The 21,512-nt window shown below is 54.3% G+C and overlaps 8 protein-coding genes across 8 annotated transcripts; 4 read left to right on the top strand and 4 right to left on the bottom strand.

Moving 5' to 3' along the window:
• Positions 1-631: 631 nt before the first annotated feature.
• Positions 632-2,539, top strand: PG986_013267 (uncharacterized protein; the record flags this gene model as incomplete). The annotated part of the gene is made up of 3 exons (XM_066849489.1): positions 632-682; positions 769-1,335; positions 1,394-2,539. 3 exons carry the CDS (start codon positions 632-634, stop codon positions 2,537-2,539), a joined length of 1,764 nt encoding a protein of 587 aa, XP_066693632.1.
• A 988-nt stretch (positions 2,540-3,527) lies between these two features.
• PG986_013266 (uncharacterized protein) lies at positions 3,528-8,937 on the bottom strand (the record flags this gene model as incomplete). The annotated part of the gene is made up of 3 exons (XM_066849488.1): positions 3,528-3,889; positions 3,952-5,710; positions 5,770-8,937. 3 exons carry the CDS (start codon positions 8,935-8,937, stop codon positions 3,528-3,530), a joined length of 5,289 nt encoding a protein of 1,762 aa, XP_066693631.1.
• A 1,755-nt stretch (positions 8,938-10,692) lies between these two features.
• Positions 10,693-12,411, top strand: PG986_013265 (DNA repair protein rad52; the record flags this gene model as incomplete). Its single annotated transcript, XM_066849487.1, has 3 exons — positions 10,693-10,700; positions 10,740-11,445; positions 11,653-12,411. 3 exons carry the CDS (start codon positions 10,693-10,695, stop codon positions 12,409-12,411), a joined length of 1,473 nt encoding a protein of 490 aa, XP_066693630.1.
• Positions 12,412-13,261: 850 nt separating this feature from the next.
• Positions 13,262-13,501, bottom strand: PG986_013264 (uncharacterized protein; the record flags this gene model as incomplete). The annotated part of the gene is made up of 1 exon (XM_066849486.1): positions 13,262-13,501. The coding sequence occupies one exon, from the start codon at positions 13,499-13,501 to the stop codon at positions 13,262-13,264; it is 240 nt and encodes a 79-aa protein (XP_066693629.1).
• Positions 13,502-16,574: 3,073 nt separating this feature from the next.
• On the top strand, positions 16,575-17,385 carry PG986_013263 (uncharacterized protein; the record flags this gene model as incomplete). The annotated part of the gene is made up of 4 exons (XM_066849485.1): positions 16,575-16,804; positions 16,898-16,983; positions 17,010-17,317; positions 17,353-17,385. The coding sequence occupies 4 exons, from the start codon at positions 16,575-16,577 to the stop codon at positions 17,383-17,385; spliced, it is 657 nt and encodes a 218-aa protein (XP_066693628.1).
• Positions 17,386-18,193: 808 nt separating this feature from the next.
• On the bottom strand, positions 18,194-18,450 carry PG986_013262 (uncharacterized protein; the record flags this gene model as incomplete). Its single annotated transcript, XM_066849484.1, has 2 exons — positions 18,194-18,220; positions 18,283-18,450. The coding sequence occupies 2 exons, from the start codon at positions 18,448-18,450 to the stop codon at positions 18,194-18,196; spliced, it is 195 nt and encodes a 64-aa protein (XP_066693627.1).
• Positions 18,451-18,637: 187 nt separating this feature from the next.
• Positions 18,638-19,643, bottom strand: PG986_013261 (uncharacterized protein; the record flags this gene model as incomplete). Its single annotated transcript, XM_066849483.1, has 2 exons — positions 18,638-19,413; positions 19,475-19,643. 2 exons carry the CDS (start codon positions 19,641-19,643, stop codon positions 18,638-18,640), a joined length of 945 nt encoding a protein of 314 aa, XP_066693626.1.
• A 489-nt stretch (positions 19,644-20,132) lies between these two features.
• On the top strand, positions 20,133-20,967 carry PG986_013260 (uncharacterized protein; the record flags this gene model as incomplete). The annotated part of the gene is made up of 3 exons (XM_066849482.1): positions 20,133-20,154; positions 20,445-20,538; positions 20,619-20,967. The coding sequence occupies 3 exons, from the start codon at positions 20,133-20,135 to the stop codon at positions 20,965-20,967; spliced, it is 465 nt and encodes a 154-aa protein (XP_066693625.1).
• Positions 20,968-21,512: the final 545 nt, after the last annotated feature.

Genomic DNA, 21,512 nt, shown 5'->3' with positions numbered 1-21,512 from the left:
CTCATCTGGTCGGCGGCGGCTATTCCATGCTGCAGGGGAGCGAACCGTCTCGGGCTCGCTTTCTGTGCCATAGTGCTGCTGATCAGCCTGCGCATAGAGGCTGGCGCGGGGTGTATGAGGATGATTTTCTGTCCTTTCCAGGAATTCCGGAAAGTTGTATCACTGTACGCCTGAGATTTGACTTCCGATCAATGTGAGGCACTCGACTTGCTCGAGATCAAGAAGTCATACCTGTGACTAGTGACGGCAGCAAGCAATGTGAGTGGTGGAAGGTGGTGTGGCTGGTGCGGCACATAGAGCCCGAAATGGGTAACCTAATAGGTGGTGCATTTGGCTGTTTGGGTAGGTGGTAGGTAGGCTGCAGCTACCTATAATAGATAGTCCCGTCGATATTAGGTAAGTGGGCAGGCAGGATGTACTTCGGTACTCCGTACGCCCAATCGACAGGTCAATTGTTGGTAGCTGTGGCCATGCTGTTCACGGAGGCTCCCAGTACGTAAGACGAGCAGCAACAGCAACAGCAACAGCAAGCGATTGCCCCATCCCCGCCCACGACAATTGAACTATCTCGAGTACGAATACTGCAAACACCCCCAGTCGCTTTCTCTGACACCATCCTGCGACAGTCACCATGGCCGACGACGCTGAGAAGGCTGAGAAGCTGGCCGCCGCCAAGAAGAGGGTAGGTACTGCACAGCTAACTGCACACTGCCCATTGCACCTCTACTAGGCGAACCACCCGGCTAACCGCTTCAATGCGCAAACCAGGTCGAGGCTCTGAAGAAGAAGAACGCAAAGAAGTCGGGCGGCTCCTCCAAGAAGGACAAGAAGGACAAGGAAGAGAAGGAGGAACCTACACCCGCCGCCAATGACGACCCGGAGGCCGAGCCTGAGGCCGAAGCTCCAGCCGACGACACCGCTGCGGCAGACGACACAAAAGAGAAGAAACTCTCAATCCCGCCCATCCCTCCGGCAATTCAAGGCCTCAAGCTCGAGAGCAACGCCGTCACCGGTGGCGAAGCTGGAACCCCAGATGTGACGTCACCCTCCGTCCAGTCCAAGATGCGGTCCGCCTCCTTCAAGGCAGGCGGCCCTCTCTCCCCTGGCTTTCCCTTCTCCACCCCCGACGGTGAGGTGGCAAGCGCTGCTGATATCTATCGGAAACAGGTTGCGCGCATCGAGGACCTGGAGAAGGAAAACAAGAGGCTCGCCAAAGAGGCTGCCGATGCCGAGAAGAGATGGCAGAAAGCCGAGGGGGAGCTCGACGACCTGCGCGAGACCGGCGGCGACGACAAGAAGGCCGACACCGGTGTGGGCGGCGAGGTCGAGAAGCTGGTGCGTACATCAATAACTATAGCCTATACGGGCTCATGCTAACAACTCCTCCCTACAGCAAGCAGAAATCGCTTCCCTCCAGCGCCAGAACAACCAATTGCAGTCGGCCGCCTCCCGTCGAGGCCATGGCTCCTCGCCATCGATCGCAGCATCATCTCCGCCCGCTGTTGAGCTCCAGGCCCAGCTTGACTCCAAATCTGCCACCATCGAGAACATGGAGCTGGAGCTCTCGCGCCTTCGTGCGCAGGCCGCTCGCCAAGAAGCCTCCGGCGGCACAGACAAGGACCAGATTGCCGCGCTGGAAGAGAAGCTGGCGCGCGCCGAGCAGGCTGCCTCCAAGGCCACCCGCGAGCTTGTGGATCTAAAGCGAAACCTCGAGCGCACGACCGAGAAAGCCGTGCGCGAGGGCAGCAGCCGGACCAGCGCCGAGACTCGCGTCAAGACGCTGGAGCAGGAGAACGCCACCCTGAACGAATCCCTCGCGGAGCTTCAGAAGAAGCACGACGCCCTGGACAAAAAAGTCCAGGCTCTCGGCAATTTGCACAAGGAAAACGACAGCCGAACGCAAGCTCTGCGACGCGAGAAGGAAGCTGCCGAGAAGGAGACGGCGGAGCTCAAGTCCAAGGTCGAACGGCTCGAGGCCGAGAACACCAAGCTCCGCAAGAAGGACGCGGCCGAAGGCGGAGGCGACGAGGACGGTATCGATGAGCTCGAGAACGAGGAACGCCAACGGCTCGAGAAGAAGATCCGTGACCTTGAAGCCGAGATCTACGACCTGCGCCGCGGCATCTGGCACCAGCGCCGGCGGGACATGGAAGCGGGCGCCGAAGGCGAAGAAGCTTCGCCCAGCGGCGACTTCACCAACATTGACCTTTCCGGACCACTGTCGCCGGCGAGCGCCGCGCGCAAGGCGTCGGGTCGGGGCACGGGCCTGGGCGACTTCTTCACGAACGGGCTCAACGCACTCACTGGGGCTTCGCCCGCGGGCGAGAAGGGAGGCGACGATGAGGGGCTCCTCGAGGACGATGACCTCGAGTTCGACGAGGACGCGTTCCGGCGCGCCCACGAGGAGGACGCCAAGAAGCGCCTGGAGCGCATCAAGGAGATCAAGCGCGGCCTCAAGAACTGGGAGGGCTGGCGTCTGGATCTTGTGGACACGCGGAGGGGCGGCGGCTACGGCGTTGGCGAGGTCTTTGAAATCTAAGTCGGGGACCGCGAGCGACCGCGCCATTTGCGACCGCGCCATTTGCGACATCGGTTGTCGCAGCAAAGGCATTCCATTGTGGTTTAGGCCAACAAGCAGACATGTATACGTTATGACGAGTGTATCGATGATAAGAATAGATTCAATATGGCTAACTGGGTTTCTGGATCCAACTTCTGCTTCTCAAGAGCATAAGAGATATATACCTCCAAGTATCGGAGCTAAACGACACTAAGGATGGTCTTTGATGATCAGATGCTCATGATTGAAATGTCAAGCCCTTAACTGTAGTGTATAATACGGTATGCTGGATGATCTGGACAGTATTGCAGTAAACTGTATTTTGCTAGAATCCATGATTAAAAAGGGAGTAGCTTATATATACATATGTATGAACAAGCAGCAGATATAACAACACCCAAACCCACACTCCAGGGGGCCATTTAACAAGCAGAAATACGGCCCTGTTGTCTATGTGTATTTTGGTGCCCCTTGTGCCATGCGTTCCGAATCCGTCCATGCGAGCTTCTAGGTCCTTCCTTGGCCGACCTCCAGAATGAACACTGACCCGAGATAGTTCCATGCTATAGAGAAGATAAAGAAAGGGAGAAGCAAAGAAGCAGCAATCTACCGCTATTTTTCTTGCCTCTTTATATTCGACACCATACGATATGGGCGTGCTCGGGCACCTGGGACATGTTTCCGGGTGATATTCTGGGCCATACCCATCACGCGGGCAAAACTATGGGACGACGGAGCTGTAGGTGTCATATACTTGCCTGTGCCTGCCTGTGTTACATGCAGCGTGAATAGAAAACTGACGTTAAGGGCACGCCAGGCATCCTAGCAAGCATTTGCGCGATGTACCGTATATAGTAGTAGCAGTGGGCCAGGAAGAGAGATTTAGTTTAGTCACTGCGCAGGTAGCTTGGTTAGCACGTACTTCTAGTAAAATAAAGGGGAGGGGGTGGAAAGGCGATTGGACTTACTAAATCTCCTTGGGTGCCAGTAGATCGGCTTGATAGAGCCAATGGTCACCCTTCTCTTCGCTCTCGAGCCAGTCGTACGGGAACTGAACTAGATGACCTTGGACCAAGTTGCACAGATCCTCGGCCTCGTTAACTCCAAGAACTTCATACGGGAAGACGGGTCCTCGTCGGCTACCCTTCGTCGTAGCGCGGCGGCGGCGGCGCGTTGAGCCCGACGCCGTCATGGGCGGGTTGCCACCACCTGACGACGAAGGCGGCTTGTCGGTCGAGGAGAATGTCGTTCGCCGGTCGCGTGTCTTTTGTGCTTGCGTCGTGCTATCGACCGTGCCCTCAAGAACAGGGAATGGTATCTCCCCCCAGACTGGATTGGGGACGGCGGTTCGGCCGTTGCTGGTCGTGCATTCAGATTATCCGGGTTGAAACTGATTTTCGGTTTGGCCGGCTGCTCCGCATCATGAGATTCGGATGCGGGGGCCTTTTCATTGAGGGCAGCATCTCCGCCAATGGAGGGTACTTCAATGTGCGGCCCTGATCCATGGTTGCCCTCGCTCTTCTCAGACAACTCTGCGCCGGTTGGACCGTTTTGGCCTGCTGGAAGCACCGCCACACCTATGCTGGAACCGCCAGCTTGCCCGTTCGGTCCCTTCATTTCAGACTCTTTGCTCTTCTTTTCGCCAGTCATGCTTTCGTGGAAACGCGTGGCATAGTCTTCGAAGTCCTGGTAATCTTTCCACGTGGTGACCTCGCTGTCCGGCATGCACCTAAAGACCCGACGGTAGAGCTTTGTGTTGTTAGCGGCCACACGATTCCAGATATCATCCCAGAACGCTGGGTCCAGTGGATCAAGCATGCAATCCTTATCGATGACTGCAGCCTGTATATCTGCTGCAAGCGGGTTGGGTTTGTCCGAGGGGCCACCGATATCTGTGTCGTTAGTCGTTGGCAGATTCGGAAGTTGAGTCAACCGTGGCAAGCCAAGCTCGGCTGTCGTTTGGCGATGAAACTCGGGAGGCGGCAGCTGGTCGTTACCCTTCCCAGTATTCTGCTCGACGGATTCTCGACTTGATACATGGGAGGTGGTAGTCGCTAAGTTGTGTTGGGGGTTCAGTAGAACCTCATGGCCGTTCACGATAGCAGTATCTCGGAGTCTATCGATACCCTTCTCTTTCGCTGCCTTCCAATGATCAGTATCAGCTCCTTCCAGAGCAGCATCGAGTTTAACTTTGTTTTGGGCCTCGTCCTGTCGTCTCCTATTGGTTTCCGATGAGGAGCTTTCGGATGATGTAAACCCGGGATCCTCAGTAGCAGTGGCGTCGTGGTTGAAGCTGTTACCATGCGACGGCGCCGGACGGAGCGAGCTAGGTCCTGCGGTAGGAGCAAGATGTTCCTCTTCCTGGCCCGGCTCCTGGCCCGGCTCCTGGTCCGGCTCCTGGTCCAGATCCTGCTCGTCGGTACCATAGATGTGGTCCATCTCCGATTCATACAAGGCTTCGTTTGCGGCTTCTTCCTCGGCTCTTTCATTTTCTGTGATTTCATCGACCGGTAGTCCGAGATGCTCACGCATGAGGCGCACACGAAGAGAGTGGGCATATCTGCCGACTTCGTACGGTTGACCTGCCATGGTAGACCAGAAGGTCTCAGTATCTCTGACAACAGCCGCAAGCTCGGAGTCTCTGTTGCCCAACATTGAACGTTCGTTAATGTTTGCAGAACCAATGAGAACGACCCGGTCATCGACGATGAGAGTCTTGGCATGGATATAAAGCTGTTCGGTCACCAGATGGGTGTTCCTCAGCTTTCCCCATTGTCTCAAGCTGTAGAACTGGATATACTCCTCCGGCTCGATTCCTGCTTCACGCAAGCGGCCGAAGATCGAGTTAGGACCTCGGCAGATGCTACGGTATTGGAATTGCATGATCAACCGGACGCTACTTCCCGAGTCTTGAGCCACCGTGTTCTGGAATCCTGGCATGAGAGGGATCATTATACATGCCTGCCAGTCCTCGCCGCGCTCGTGCGCTTTGATGATGCGTTCAACAAGCGCATCGCCGATTCGATTGTGTACTTTGGTGCCCAGAGTCTCTGTGCTTGTGATGAAAAACTGGTTCTCCATGTAGACAAAGTGATCGGAGCGTTCGATGAGCTCAACATACGCATTCTGTATGCTGTGCTCAACGAGATCCTTTGGATAACCCAACGACCAGTCGCCAGCAGACCTTAGGATTTGGACCTCACACGTACCAGAAAGCCCCAGCTGCTCAAGGTCGGCATGATTTGTATCCGGAGGGGGAGCAGAAATGGTATGGGCCGCGTGGGCTTCCGTTCTCTACGCAGGTAATTCCATCGCTGAATGAAGTGGCGGGTGAGGTCTCGCGCAGGCTGGCCAACAACTTGCATGGCAATATCATGCCAGGGCATTCTAGGGGTCCTGCTTCGGTCGTACATTTCCTCGTACGGCTCATTGAGCTTGAAGAAGTCGAGGACACGAGGGTTTGAGTAGTCCTTGCCAGGGTACATCTGACAGTGCTCGGAATCCTTCGGTACTTCCGAGTTAGGTTCGAAACCGGTGGGACGATCGTCGGTCAATGGATGCTGCGGACTATCCCAACGCCCGAAGCAAAGATCGATCCCGCCTAGGAATGCAATATCATGGTCGATAATGCAAAGTTTCTCGTGATGGGCGTAGAAGAACTGGTTTTTCTTCAGCTGGTTCGGAGATCTCTGCACCATGATGTTGGAATGGAGGTGAAGAAGCGAAGACTTGGTGTACTCCGAGTCAATAGGGATGGCTTGCTCGACGTTTCTGTAAACGATGACGAAGATCTTGACACCTTCTTGGGCCTTCTTCTGGAGCAGTCTGTCCAGTCGCCACTTGTGACTGATAGCGGCCGGCCGTCGCATGTATAACTCGGGGCTGAGCCACCAGTCGTGGATGTAGATCACATCCTGTGCCATGCTAATGGCACGCGATAGATTCCACATGTAGTCACGGCCGTCGACTAGCCATTGAGCAAACACACCGGTTCGAACGGGAGCAAAACTGTCAAATCTCTGGTGTTCATGCCATGGCGTGTTCTTCAGCATTTCGTTGACGGATTGGTCGAACTGCCGCATTAGATGGCCGTTACGCGAAAACAATTTAATTTTGCGTTCCGAAGTGTAGATCTTCACCGAATGGTGATTGCCTGAGACATCCTCATCCTCAGTAACCTCGTCGTCCTTGTCGTTTTGGACGAGACCTTCCTTTTCTTTGCCCTTCTGTTTCGACTTTCCTTTGAGCGACTTCAGCTTGTTCTGTTTTGCCACGATCCTGAATCGGGGATCGACAAGATAGACATCGTAGATATTCATGTTCGAAGGAGACTCGACCACGACGATATAGTTCTGCCGCACAAGAAACCATTTGCGAGTGTGCCTCGCGATAACTTTCGATGGAGTAAGGACTCTTCGAAAATCGATACCTTTCGACGATTGGATATGGAGGTAGCACTCCTTGCCATGATACGTTCCTTCAGCAGCAAGGCGAACTCCAAGTGCAGACAGTTCTAAGAAACGACACAAACGATTGCTGTCAGCTCGGAACATCAACCAATGCACCATTTCTTGCAGGTATTTCTCCAACAACGCCCGTTGTCGCTCCACAAATCTCTGCCTCTTCATCGCGGCTTCCAATTCGGCTTTCTGGGGATTCAGATTGGACCCTTCAAGTCCTTCTGCCATGCTGGACGACTGGCGTCTACCCAGTAAGCCCATGCGTGACTTCCTTCTCCTAGCCGTTGCGGGCCGGTCCGCCTCACTTGCTGTTCCCTCCGCGGCTGTCATTTCTCCTGCGGTAGCTTCAGCAACAGTCTCGTCTCCCCGTGCTTCCGGAGCTTTTTCATCCTCGTCGGAGTCATCAGCCCCGCGAGCACCTCGGAGGTACGGGAATGCTGAGTACGGGAAATGAGGTTGCTTCGGCTTCTTGCGCAAGGCCGCAGTCGGCAGGTATTGGTTGTTCAGCGAAAGCTTGTAGCGTGCGTGGAGGTTGATAATGTCGGTGATCGAGCGTTCCACAGTCCATGTCATTCGACTGGGACCGCTGCCGTACTCCAGGGCGAAGGTGAAAATCGAATGGCGTTCACGGCTGTTATCATCTTTATCGCTCTTGTCAGGCTTGCTGTCCAAGACCCTGATCTTAACCTGTTCAAGCAGGACTGGTATGCGCTTGTTGCCGTGCTCGTCTCTCTGCAGCATGCTGGCGAACATGACAACTGCTGGCGTTACAGCTCTGAGCTCGGCCATTAGCTCGGCCGATTTGTGTAAATCGAACTGATCCGTCTTCTTCTTGCCGCCAAGTAGTTTGAAGGTGTTCTTCACTTGCTTCCAGCGCTGGACACCAAAGGTTGTAGCTCTATCAGCCCCGAACAATGGTCTGCGAGGGCTCATCGCATCGCCCTCGGAGACGCCTCCTCCACCACCTCCACCAAACATCTCAGATATCCTACGCCTATGCATGCGAGCCGCTCGCGGGCTATCGGGTTCCTCGCCGGCAGTGTCATACCGAGGGTTCCCGACCCACGAAGCCCCACGGCCCCATGCCCTTCGCTGTGTGCCGGTCAGATGGTCTCGGCCCTCTCCCTCAGATAGACCACCTCGGTGATCAGTGGCGTCAGGCATGGTAGACCGCCTCACCATAGTCCTGAACCTACTAGGCCCAGGCGAGTCGATCTCATTACCAATCTTTGGAGTATTCTGGGTTGATCTAAGCTCAAGATTCTTAAGGCGCCGGCGCATCCTCTTGCGACGGGTCGCTTTTGGAGTTTGCTGTCCCATCCCGTCGCCGTCTGCCTCATCGCCACTCTCCTCCACATCGGCATCGCTCCCCTCTTCGTCCAAGGTATCGGGAATTCGGTTCGGTCGAGTTGCGACAGGGGAACTGGCCGTCGAAGGGAACCCGTCAGATAATCCAGGCGATTTGGGGCCTGGTGCTCCTCCGGTGGCGGCCAAGGATTTCAACCTGGACATGAACCGTTCACTGCGAGAGCGCCCGAACGCATCGGTCGAGTCTCCAGAGTCCTGTCGGATGTGTCCAAATTCGGGCGGTGCCTCGAGCACCTGGTCGTCTCTGGCAAACTGCACACTGCGTCGCCTCGAGGGCAAGGCATCAGGTAGTGATCCATCAAGATGGGCCGGTTGGCGGTTTACCCTAGGGATGCCCGACGGAGAAGCAGCAGTCGAGCCATCACGAGGCGAAGGGAGTTCATGAGGCAATCCGCCATTCAAGTAATCGGACGCTTCTCCGAGCCCTCTGCCTAGCCCATCATCCAAAGGGAGAAATTCACGATGAAGCGAGCTTGTCCCAGGAGGGCCGCTAGATGCCCGTGCTATCGTAGGTCGACGAGAGCTACCCGGGGATGGTGTCACATCCATGGGGGTTCCCGACATTGGGGAAGCAGAATCGTCTCGTTCGGTGCGTTGATTGGGATTCATTGTCGAGGAAGTTCGTTTAAAAGGTGCGTTGGTCGGCTGGTTTCGGTTCTATGTTAACGTCTTGAAGACAGCGGTGGAGTTGTCCGACCACTACCGGAATGTAATCCGTTACTTCACGACTTGGCTATCTGGAACTGCATGCCGGGATGGACTGTGAAAGACTGTACGTTGTCCAGGTAGTGTGCGAGTGCGCAATTAGTCGGAAACGGACTTCAAGCCCGTTCGCTATGTCTTCGCGACGATGGGCGTTACAACGGGAGCGACGATGGTGACGGTACAAACAGCTCGCGCGCGGTCAGTTGCCGGATTGTCGCTGGAGATGCTGTCAAGTAGCGAGAGAAAGAGAGGAGGAAGCGATCCGATTGTCGACAATTGCGCGGTTGAAATGCGTGGTGTATAGGAATGATAGTTGGGGATTATTGCCAGAACGATAATAAAGCGCTATCATGTCATTCATCATCCCTTTTCCAGATTCCACTTGGTTGTATGTAGCTTGCTGGGTCATGGGTCCAGGTCCAGACGGTTGGCTGCCAATGCGTTAGTACTGTACCAGACCCGACCTGCTGTATGTAGTCTGTACCTGGTTACCTACCTACAAGTACAACATGAACAGCAGCAAAAAGCAGCAAACTGGCAAAAGCACCACCGCGTTGCATCTCATAATCCGATGAGATCAGCTAGTGCGGTGCCGCACCAACGTTAAAGCTACAGCAGGGGGGCCAATAGGGACTGGGCACCCCTTCAGCAGCCAGGGTGTCCTTCATTAGCTATGGGGCATCCCGCTGGTCCTCACGGCTGGCAGCTGGCTTCCAGGGTGTGTGGTGTGTGGCTACCTGAGTTGATGGATGTAGACAAGGGTGCCACATGTGTGTCGAGTCTGGTAGTTGCAAATCACGGTGGTCTCTCGAGAGCCTTTTGGAGTTGCATTGCAACTTGCTCATGTCGCATTCTAGAGGGGCAATGCCCATTCCCATTCATTTATACGATATACGTGATGAAGGTGCCCAAGCTCTACAGATCCATACTATACGGACGATGTAGGCAGTCATGACATTGCCTCTTGAAGCTGCATGTTTTGGATGTCTATCTGATGGCAGAGGCTGACCACATTTGAATGTACTTACCTAGGAAGGTACTTGCTTGTAATGGAGGTTACGTAGGTACTACGTAGGGGTCTGTCTAGTAGACCCAAATTTTGGAGCCTCCAGGTGGGCTCGGTCGAAGCTTCCAATAATATACGCCTCAATCTCTCACCACGAACACACATCAAGTCAGTGTGATGCTAGGTAAAAAGACCGGGCAGTCTATGTACGCTGCTGATGTTTGTCGAAATAATGCGTTTTATTCTATGTCAATAGGTAAATTGTACTTTCCCGTTCTATTCTTTGAGTGTTGGATGGATGATTGCTGGTGGTTGTCGTCGAGTTGCGTGCATTTTTCCCAGCGAACCCTGAGATTGAATTAATTGATGGCCCATGCTTGCGAGTCATGTGACTGACGTGACTGCCTGATGGGCACTGCAGACTACGTCGCGTCTCCACGCCACTCCCTTGAACGCGTCACAACCAGCATATCGCCAACTCACCTGCACGTCTTCGCAACAGACACCAGAGGACGAGGGCATTTGCATTTCCGGAAGCATTTGGTGTTCATAGAATTTTCAATGCTAGTTCATCAGTGAGAGCTCGCTCCATCATGCCTGCGTAAGTACTTACCATATTCAATGACGCTGTTGCCTACAGATCTGCTAACATGGCCAACAGCCCGGGTGACCAGCATAACGTGGCTGCCAATCCCTTTGCGGAGGCAAAACCGCGCATCTCAGAGTACACAGCAACCGAGATTGCCACGCTTCAGTCAAGGCTTGAGAAGCAGCTTGGGCCTGAGTACCTCTCGGCCCGCAGTGGACCATCCGGGCAGAAGGTGCATTACATCGCGGCTGAGAAATGCATCGCACTCGCGAACGAAGTCTTTGGCTTCAACGGATGGTCTTCTAGCATCCAGAACATCCAAGTCGATTTCGTCGACGAGAACCCGCAGACCCTCAAGATCTCCCTTGGCTTATCTGTCGTGATCCGCGTGACACTGCGAGACGGCACTTACCATGAGGATATCGGCTATGGCCATATCGAGAACTGCAAGGGCAAGGCAGCGGCGTTCGAGAAGGCAAAGAAAGAAGGCACCACGGATGCTCTGAAGCGAGCCTTGAGAAACTTCGGCAACGTGCTCGGGAACTGCATTTACGACAAGGACTACCTCGCCAAAGTAACCAAGATGAAGGTCGGCGCAACAAAATTCAATGAGGAGAATCTGCATCGTCATGCCGATTTCGCCAAGAGGGAGGTTATCGTGAAGAGAGAGGTCGGCGGTGCTGTTGACAAGGGCCGGCCCAATCCAGCGCCCCAGCCGCCCCCAATTGGTGGGTTGGATTCCGATGACTTTGACTGGGTAGATACTGATGTCCTGGACCTGTAGATTCGACGGACTCACTTGACGATGACTTTGGGGACTTTGACATGGCAGATTTCGGGGTGACAGAAGACGGCCACCCAGACGAAGTAGTTTTACCTACGTCCCACGGCATTAATGAGAAACCCAACGCACCTTCATCTGGCCCTAATAGCGATCAGAGCAGGGCTTCTACGAATGGCACAGCTGGCCCGGCAAAGCCTATGCAGCCCCCCTGCAAGAGCTCAGGGACGCCCAGGACAAAATGGACCGCCTCCTAGGCCAAATCCCCAGACGCCCAACCAGGCTCCGCAGCGTCCTGGCACGATGTACAATGGACGGCCAAATCCCCAAATGCACGGAAAGCCAATGCCGGCTAACACAGGTGCTGCTCAGGTAGCTGCCGCCCAGCAAGCTGCGTCAAATGCTAGGATGAATACGCCTCCTCCAGCCAACGCAGAACCCACGGGCCCGGTCGGCTTTTTCTCCGCCCGTTCCGTCAATCAGCTACCGGAAGACGCCCCGCCTGGTACGGCCAGTGTTGCGCCGGATAAGGCCAGAGTCTTCGATCCCCATGCCGAGAGTCCCTCTATTCGGAAGACGCCTGGCATTGATCACAAGACATCCAAACCGGTCGCCAAAGACATAAAACACGTGCCACCGATGAAAAGGGACGAGGAGCCTCTGGTCAAGGGCAATGCTGTGAACAGTACCGGCCTGAATCCTGGTCCGGGTCAAGGCTTTGGAAGACCACCTGCGGGTCCTATGAATCCCTCGCTGGCAGGTACTCGCCAGATCGGTGCTCCTGGCGGAGGTATGAGCCCCATGGGTAACAGAGGCCAGTTCAGGCCACTAAGCGTGAAGCGACCTGCAGCCGATGGGGCAGGACGGCCAGCGTTGAACGAAGTTTCTACCAACAACAGCGTCAATGCGGCAGCAGATGGCAAGAGGCAGAAGACAGGCTGAAGGGCTGCTAGCCAACAAGCTTCACCAGGACATTACGACGAGCAACCAGCCCACACTGTGGTATTGACGTCTGGAACGGTTACTAATTTACGAGAATTTGCATTGCTTGAGGCGCAAGGCGTTTGATGGCTCAGGGAGGACTCTTTGTGGGAGTCGAACAGGGGGGCATTTGTACACATAGCTGGACTTTATACTTGCAGCAAACTGGTAATACACCGGTGGCATTCTTTCGATGAGCCCACGAATCAACAGTCAAGTCTCACGCGATGGGTAGTCTGATGTGTCATTCTTTGGTGAAGATGTATTGAATAAGTGCAAAATGACATGTTTCAACCTGGGGTATAAACACCTAACACCTTCAAGCCGACCCAGCATCGCCAGGTCATGTGCCGAAACGCCAGTCATTAGCCGCAAAAATGCAAGGCGGCACCGGTGCTAAATCCGGTATCCTACCATCCCGATCCGGATAACAGTTCCCTAAACGACCTGCCACCACTCCTAATAGCACGTGTGTGAGAGGGGGCTGACTATTCGCTTCGTGGTTGCTCTGCCTCCAGTCCCGTTTCCTGGCCGTATGCGTATGTGCATGTGCCTGTATATGTACATATGCGTCTGGGGATGCGCAAAGCACTCGCATATAAAAATAAGGTGAGTGGATGACATACTACACATCGTGTTCGTGTAGTAGTGGTGGTGGATGTAGCGAAGACCATATTTCCTCGGCCGTCGTTCGTATAAGTGGTTGATCTATTTCTCAAGCGCGCCGATCCCAATAGCGAATAGATGGAAAAGGGGGGAGGGCGACGAGATGGGACCCCTCCTCCCCCTTTTTTTATTGTCTCTCTCTGCCTTATCGGTTGCCCCAGCGCCAGCTAGAAGCTGACGAGGATCGCGACATGGGTGAAGAGGGGGACGACATGGAGTCGCTGCGGTCACTGTCCATGGAGCGCTTCTCGGGCGAGGGCGAGCGGCGCGACGGCAACGTCATGGTCGTTGTCGCGGGGGCGGGCTCGGGTCCCTGTCGCGCTTGGCGCCATGACGTGGTGATTTGTTTGCACAAGTGCGCGGACATTGTGTATGTGGGCGACATGGTGGTGGTATGTCGTTGTGTTTTGGTGGCGGGGCTATTGTTGTTGTAATACGTTGTTGTAGTGTAGCAGTAGAACTGGAAGTCGTACGATGTTTCGAAGGAGGATGTTTCCAGCTGTGTGGTTTTTCTTTGTGTTGCTTTTCTCTCTGTATCCCTACGGACTGGTGGAATGTAACAGAAGTGAAACTTGTTCAGGTTTGGTAGACAGAGAGAGGGGGGAAGAAATACTGGAAGCCAGGTCAAAGACGTGGTCAGGAGAAGAAGGTGGAAGAGGGATCGACGGTTTTAGCTGTCGTATGTCGTGTAAGTCCAATCGCAAGGAACCAGGCGTTGGACAGACGGAATGACAGAAAGAATGGGGAGTCGGGTGAGTTTTATTCCTTCCACGTACGATCAGGAGACACTACTTGCCGCCCGTTAATGACTCCTGGACCCTGCTGGCAAAGGGATTGGACTGATGCGCAATACCGTAGCCTACCTACCTAGAGCATTGATGGGGAGTTGTGTTCGTGCCCTGGCTCTTGTACCTGTACCCAAGCGCGCACGTTATTGATCAAGCGCCAGCACGTCTTCGGGTGCGCCCCGCCCATGACTCGGAGGGCTCTCCAGGGATGGCAGAGGGACGCTGGGCCAATGGCGAGGCGCACAATGCTGCTGACGCTGGTGTTTGATGCCAAATGCGACAGTGCAGCGCATTCCGCCGGAATTTATCGTACGACTCTTGGCCTGGCCGGAATGGAGAAGTGGGTGGGAGCCGGGCATTGTGGCCTCACTCTGGCCCCATTTTCCCTTTTCCCTTTGGGCCTTTGGCACTCCATCCTCAACTCTCTTTGGGCCCGAAGGTACGGTGTGGGCGGACTGGACTGGGCGCCTGGACGCGTTACTATTAGTAGGCCTACATAGGTAGTCAGTCGATTGCGCCAGTCTGGAATCAGACAAAGAGCGCATGCTCTGGTGCACCCAACTCCACCGAATCCGTCCCTATGGTCCGGCAGATATTTCTGTCGGGTTGGATAAATGCATACTTGTAGGTTAGGTAAGCTGTTCCGTGTTGTTGCTTTTGACGTCCACCGGTGGAAAATAGCAGGCCGCACGCACGTGGTGTAGAATATCCGGGGTATGTGCTACTAAAGGAGCAATCAATCAATTCACTGACAATCGGCTAAAGTTGCGTCAATGCGGCGGCCAAATGCTTCAAGTATTGGTACTTGTGCATTGGATGTTTGCGTCGGTCCCCGTTCGGATGCATATTGATTGATACGGCAAACGCCTGATGGGGCCAATATCAGCCCTGTTGTTCGGGTCGGGTCGGCTGGCCTAGGGGGTTTTCCTGCGGTATCCTTCGGGGAATGGGCCTGGAATCCGCCTGGAATCCGCGGGTTTGCTGCCCCGCTGCCCGGTTTGCTCAGCACGATCAACACGGCACTCAGCATGATCAACATACATGATGCAGCATTGTTTCGACCAGAAATTAGATTCAGGAATATTTCGGAATCTAGGTCCTCGATATAGCCTCTAGAAAGAAAGCTTGGTTAGGGAGCAGAGCCAGTGAGACCCTGGTTTTGACACAATGTTGCTAGGTCAACTCCAGCAGCTTCGAGGGTTTCTTTTCTCATAGCTGTCAGAAAGCCGTCTGACATTGTGGTTTTTGTACAATCTGGATGCATCCAACCATCCTGCGGGCAGCTCAACACGGCAGGTGGTCGCCTGCTTCTCATGGGGCTGATCCAATCCCAGCACCACGGACATGCACTTCGGAGGAAATATTCGGCTGTCATCCGGCCTCCCATCCTCTGCCACGAACAGGCATGTATAGATAAGTAGGTATGGGGTAATATCCACAAAGCAAAGCATGGTTTATGGCGTGTTGATGCTTATCTCCGTGGTTGACCTTACCTCCTGCGTGCTCTTCCTAACCACCATGGATGTGTCTTCCCCATATCTCGATCGCTGCTCCGGTCACGTACCTGGGCTGCCATCGTATTGAGGACCAAGCTATAATAAGGAGGTACCGACCGCATGTGACGTGGGGATAGCGGTATGTGGGGTAGGTGATACCGGGCATTTATACTAAAAATAGTCACCATATCCGGAAGCCCCTTGAATTAAGGCAGTGAGTGTTGTTGTGCTAGATCACACGCTTACGACCAGACGACCTTAAATCCGACGAGAGTGCGTCTGTCAGACTGCTGATCCCTGCTTTCGATCCAGGGCCCGGGCTCGTAATGGTTTATCAGAAGGGGACTTGGTGGGAGCCTACGAAGTATGATACCATAGCAGCTGCAAAAACGGAGATGGGTTCGGTATGTTATGTCATAACTTTACAACTCATTGGTCAAATCATGTTCGGGAACGACCATTGAGTTGTCGTCTCGAGTTACCGAGAAGAACGGCGTCGATGGCTCCCTCGGTGACTACCATGGAACGTCAGCCATGAGAGCTTGTCCTTACGGAGACGATGATGGGATCGAGGCTTTATATAGCGCATATCCCAATCACCTCGGGAGACTGCATCCAAATCGTCTCGAAGCCGTACAAAAGCACCTGTTGCTTGCTCAGCGCTAATTAACCTTCCTGCACCGCCGTACGGAAAGACTTGACTTCGGACTTGGCGATGATGTAAGTGCAGAAATGCTGATTAGCTGTGTGGCCAGTCTGAGTCTCGGTTGCGATTCCTCGCTAGCTGTTATAAGGATCTTTTTTGAGCAGATCGTTTCTCGGTTGGATCTCTTCACGCACCCTGTCCAATCACGTCTCGATCGCGAACCTGTGCCACAGCCGTTCTGATGATGTTGGATCAACGCCGTAACTGTCGATACGCGATTGGATGACTGTGTCCCAAATGACAACACTCGGTCGATTTCCAGAGGTAACCGATACAGCTCCATGCCGTCTCTGCCGTACTGTGACCAGACTGGCCGTGACGAGGTTAATGCCTGGAACAATAAAACCTGTATATATATATATATATGTACACACACCGTATCCCCTTTAAGTCGAGCTCGAGAAAGACCTGCATATTACACTGTTACTTACGAGCCCAAACTACGAGAGCCATCGCTCATTGTTCAACATGAGTATCGGAACGTTCTTCCACCACATTGGGACCTTTCTCCTGCTCGCCGCATTCGCGTTGCTCATCGTCCCCGACGTGACGGCTCCTTCAGCCCATCATCTCTCCTTATTCCGAACCACCAGCAACTATATTAGCACCAGTATTCTCAACTATGCATCCGGTAACCCCGTGATCGACTTCGGCAGCTTTGGCTACTGTGTGCGGATCATTCCCGAGCCTGGAAGCCCGTACGTACTAATACATACATCCCCCTACTCCCCCGCTCGTTATCTAGAAGTTAGGTAAAATTGATGAACTCGCTTCCCTCCTTCCCCCTCTAGCCGACTCCCAGCGCCCGAAATCTGCTACAACGACGGCGTCGGCTACTCCCCCGCCGACGCCATCAACGGCGTCTCCGGCTCACCCGGTCGCGGCGGATCTCCACCGACGCAGGCCGCGCCGCCGCGCGCCTGACCAAGACGTTCGTGCTGATCCCGCTCGCGACGGCGGCGGCCTTCATCGCCGCCCTGCTGGCGCTGCTGTCGTCGCTGCGCCCGAGCCGGTGGGCGTCGGTGCTGGCAGTGGGCGTCTCGGCCCTCGCGTTCTGCCTCGCGCTCGTGGCCTTTGTCTGCGGCATGGTCGCCGTCGCCGCCGTCCGGGCCGGGCTCCGGGACGCCGGGACCTCGGTGAGGGCGTACTACGGGGCCGGCATGTGGGCGCTGCTGGCGGCCCTGATCTGCTCCCTGCTGGGGTCGGGGCTCGTCTTCTTTACTTGCTGTAGTGGGCGTCGGCATAGGAGCCGGGATCTCAGTTTGCCAAGGCAGGATAGGTCCGATATTCGTGGTCTTCATGGGAAGCAGTGTGCAGCGGTTACAGGATTGAGATACGAGGGCCCAGTAGAGCAATTCATAATATCATGCAGTAGAGTGGCCAGACTTGCAAGAGAATATATTAGCTTAAAGTGATGCCCAGTAGTAGTCCTTTGTCCCTAGGTTGCCTGCAACTCTTATTATACACCCGTGTCTTACAATATACATGCTGGTAAAAGATTCATTTGGCTGTAAGATCGCAACTCCTGCTACTGAGCAATATAACGCATTCTATCTTTTTTTTTTCGGGGCATTGACTCTATGAAAACTAGCAGAGAGCTCCTTAAAAATCAGTACTATTCGATCGGTGATAAGTGGGTATATGCTTCCTAATAGCTTTTTGACGTCGCCACCCGTTCTACAAGAGAACGTCCAACCGGCTTAGTTACGTGCTGCAGCACTTATCACTACGCTTCGAACGCCAAAAAAGATACCAAACGGTATTGCCGGAATACTCAAAAAGAAACATTCAGGTCTGCCTGGGGGTCGAACCCAGAATCTCCTGATTAGAAGGGAACTCTTCCAGAGTCGAATCGTAGTCAGACGCCTTGCCATTGGGCCAACAGACCGATGCTGATCGGTGATGGTGATAACCTCACACATGCTTTGATGTTTGGAAGGTGGTTTAATTTGAATTATATTCATGGTAGGTAGTAGGTACGAGCTGTGCTCTGATTTAGCGTTACTCAACGAATGCTGCTGCCAAAGCCCTTTTGCTCGTCAGCGACCAAAGAGTGAGGTCCCGGAAACACAATGTGACGAGATCAGTCATGTGGGGATAGCCGAGGCGTCGATCTGCGGGGACGGCCGCTTCTTTGCTTGGGTCTCGTCGTTTTTCGTTGGATGAAGCGCCTCACGAGGTTGTTGACGGTCGCTGGCCGGGGCATGTCAAACGCGTCGGCAATGTCCTTCCTTGGTGTCCCCGCGATGTAAAGCGCGGTAATAGCCGCAACCGCCTCGGGAGAGAACTCGCCGTTTGGTTTTCGATTGGCGGTTAGAATGCGACCGAATTCGTGTAAATCCATGTTGATTTTGATAGAGTTGTGGTGGTTGGAAGTCGAGAGGCGAAGAATGTTGACTTGGTTGAGGTTCAGATGTTGGTGGTGCGTGCACAGAATTTTGGAAGGTCACTTTATCTACTAGCGAAGGAATATCATTGCCCTTTTTCGTGTACTTCATGGGCCTGGAGAAAGAAAGCAAGCTCGACCATCTCTATGCCTCTCCAGGCAGTTCCGATATGTGGCCCTTCTTAGTAGCCCCGCGAGACGGCAGCTCGGATCGCACAGTTGGATCGCCAGACAGTTCCGGTTTGTCCCACAGGCCCGCGCTGAGTTCGGGGGACTTGGTTTCTGTCCGGCCGATGCTCGCAGGCTCCGGCGAGATCTGCTGTGCTCGATCAGGGTCTCCGGCGTCCCCGAGGTCGGGCGATACCACCTGCGATCTGGGTTCTTGCTGTTCTTGATGCTGTGTTTCGTATTGCGGCGGCGGTGCACTCTTCTTCTGGCGCCGCAGCCTGTACACCATGAAGGCTATGACGGCCAACAGGAGAGCACCGCCAACCCCAACACCAACACCGATGCCGATTTGGGCCCCGTGGCTTAGGCCGGAGGAAGAGTCACCCGACGAACCAGCCGTGGACGAGGCGGTACCGCTCGTGCTGGAGGAAGCATTGCCCGCTCCACGGGTCGGGAGTGCGGTCGGGTTGAAGGAGATGCTGCCCATGATGGTTTGTGGAAGACTGGCAATGTTGTCGAAGCTGGTCTTTCCGTTCGGGTTTCGGATCAGGGGTGCAGAAGCTGTGCAATCACAGTCTTCTTTTTGTATCGTGGTCACGTTGGGATGTTTGGCGCACCCGCTCCATATGTCCACATCTGGCCCATCGCATCTCGCCATCGCTACCCACTGTTGGTCTGGGTAACCATTCTTCTGGATGCACTTGGAAGAACTGAACGAGGGATCCGTGCAACCGGCAACGTAGGTCACGATTGCTAGGAGACTTGCGTGAGTCTTGGGGCGGCGAGTTAATAGCCTATGGAGGGATTCGCTTACTGGTGTTGTCCCAGCACGTATTGCTCGAAAGACAGAAATCCCCTTCGTAGCAGCACGCTTGGGGTCCATTCACGACAGCATTTCCGCATGGGATGAAGTGTCGATTGGCGATCTGGCCCCGGTCGAAGTAGCATGTGCCATTAGACACGTATAAGTCACTGTCGCTCATCTTGATTCTGTTATAGCTTTGCGATAAGACGAGACTGCTCCGCACAAGTCCGGAAAGAGATGTGGACAGTCTGAGGGATAAAGGGATCCGTGGGACCGCCCTAGAAGAAAAAGGGGGGACCAAGGCCGGTGACACAGCTTGAGGCCTTCTCCGTCAGCTACCAGACTGGCAAGATCTGCAGAAAATATCGAGAAACATCCCATTACACCGAGTTGGCAGTGTGCCTCGGCATGTCATCGATAACAAATGAGACCGTCTCGCGAGTCACCCACTCTGGACGGTCTGTCGTCTTACAGCCTCAATCCTGCAGTAGTATATTGAATGTATTAACATAAGTAAGCCGCAGCAAACCAATCACCAGCTCTCTGTGCAGCTGACCCCGCACAGCAGGAGGCGGCCCATAGCCTAGCAGCTCATCTGGGTCGCGGACCGTCGGGTTGCAGAGCAGACGTCGATGACGCCCCGGGGTCCCGGAATACTGCCTACCCCATGAAGAAGGAGACTTGGCTCGGTAGGACAGCCAACGCCCCGCATCATGGAATCGTCGCCGGCGATATATATACAAACCACATATAGGCTTGTTGGCAGAGTGACAATATCGACGAGAACAATAACGCTGGCCAGTACCAGGAGCTACACACAGTTTCAGGAGACCGGACGGTTGTGCCATGGCGTCCAGTTCGACAACTTTATCGAGTGCGTTCCTTCCCGGCGTTCGGACGCGTCCCACCGATATCACCAAGCGCTGTGTATCACACCCTCCCACATCGTCCACGAGTCGGGGTGGCTAAAGCAACACAGTCCTGTTTGCCAAGAGAGAGCGGTCTTTCGACATCAAGAAGGACACGAGGTTCCTCGGGAATGCGGTCAGCACGACCCGCCTTGTCTTCTCCAGGTACGCCATTCCTCGCTATAGCCGCCTGCGCGACCCAGCTGCACCCGTATCCGACATTCGAGACTGGGCTTCCCCTGCAGTTTGCATCCGAGCACACCGCGGTCGCCCTTGACCTCTAGGCGCCGCTGCCTGTGTCGGGACCGCCGGCCGGAGTTGGTATGCGGCCTCTGCGCACACCTCAAATCGTACCACGGCGTCGTCGGGCACTGGACGCATCTTGTACAAAACCATCGCGACCGAAGCGCCGAGGACCAGGTGTGCCAAGTCCGGCGAGTGGCCCGCGTCTGGAAGGGACACCTCGTAGAGATTGACAGGGCTGGGGGCGGATGCGATGTGGCGACATGGGCGAAGCTGGAGCAGGTCGGAAACAATAAGGTTACCTGGCGGTGGTGGAGCAAAGGGGCCTTCGGTAGTCGTGCGCAGAAGTAAGGATGAGACACCCCGAACTTATCAAATCACAAGGGCTATGAAGTCCCGATAACAATGCCAGCTCTCGTTAAAAGACTTGGGCTGAAGAGAGAAGAAAACCCATTATATAAAAACACTAGGTGTACAACACCTCGTAAAGCAATCAACGAGGTCGTACATAACGGCTACAGCTAAGTAGACAGGGTACCGAAAGCAGTAATCCAACGCGTAGGAGATATATATAGCTAGCATAGTATCCCCTAGACTGCCAAGTACAGGCTTGAAAAGGGGCCGGATTCTATTATAGAAAGCGAATACACAGTGTTTGATTGACTGTATCACATAGTGAAAAGGGGTTTCCACTTCTTGAGCGGTATTTGGCAGTGTAGGGGATAAACTGTTCGGAGCCGTAGAGAAGCAGCCAGAGCACTAAATACACTGGAATAAGCTGGAATTATGAAATGGGGGGTGGCTTCCTGCATGTAGTGACATAGAAACCGTTGGTAGAATGTTTGGTGAGTAAAACCCCCACACAATGTTTTATGAGGTATAGTATTCTATTAACA

This window comes from Apiospora aurea, assembly GCF_038362705.1.
Source record: "Apiospora aurea strain CBS 24483 chromosome Unknown utg000009l_segment0_segment0, whole genome shotgun sequence".
Taxonomy (NCBI): Eukaryota; Fungi; Ascomycota; class Sordariomycetes; order Amphisphaeriales; family Apiosporaceae; genus Apiospora; species Apiospora aurea.
This window is presented reverse-complemented; position numbering and strand designations above follow the sequence as displayed.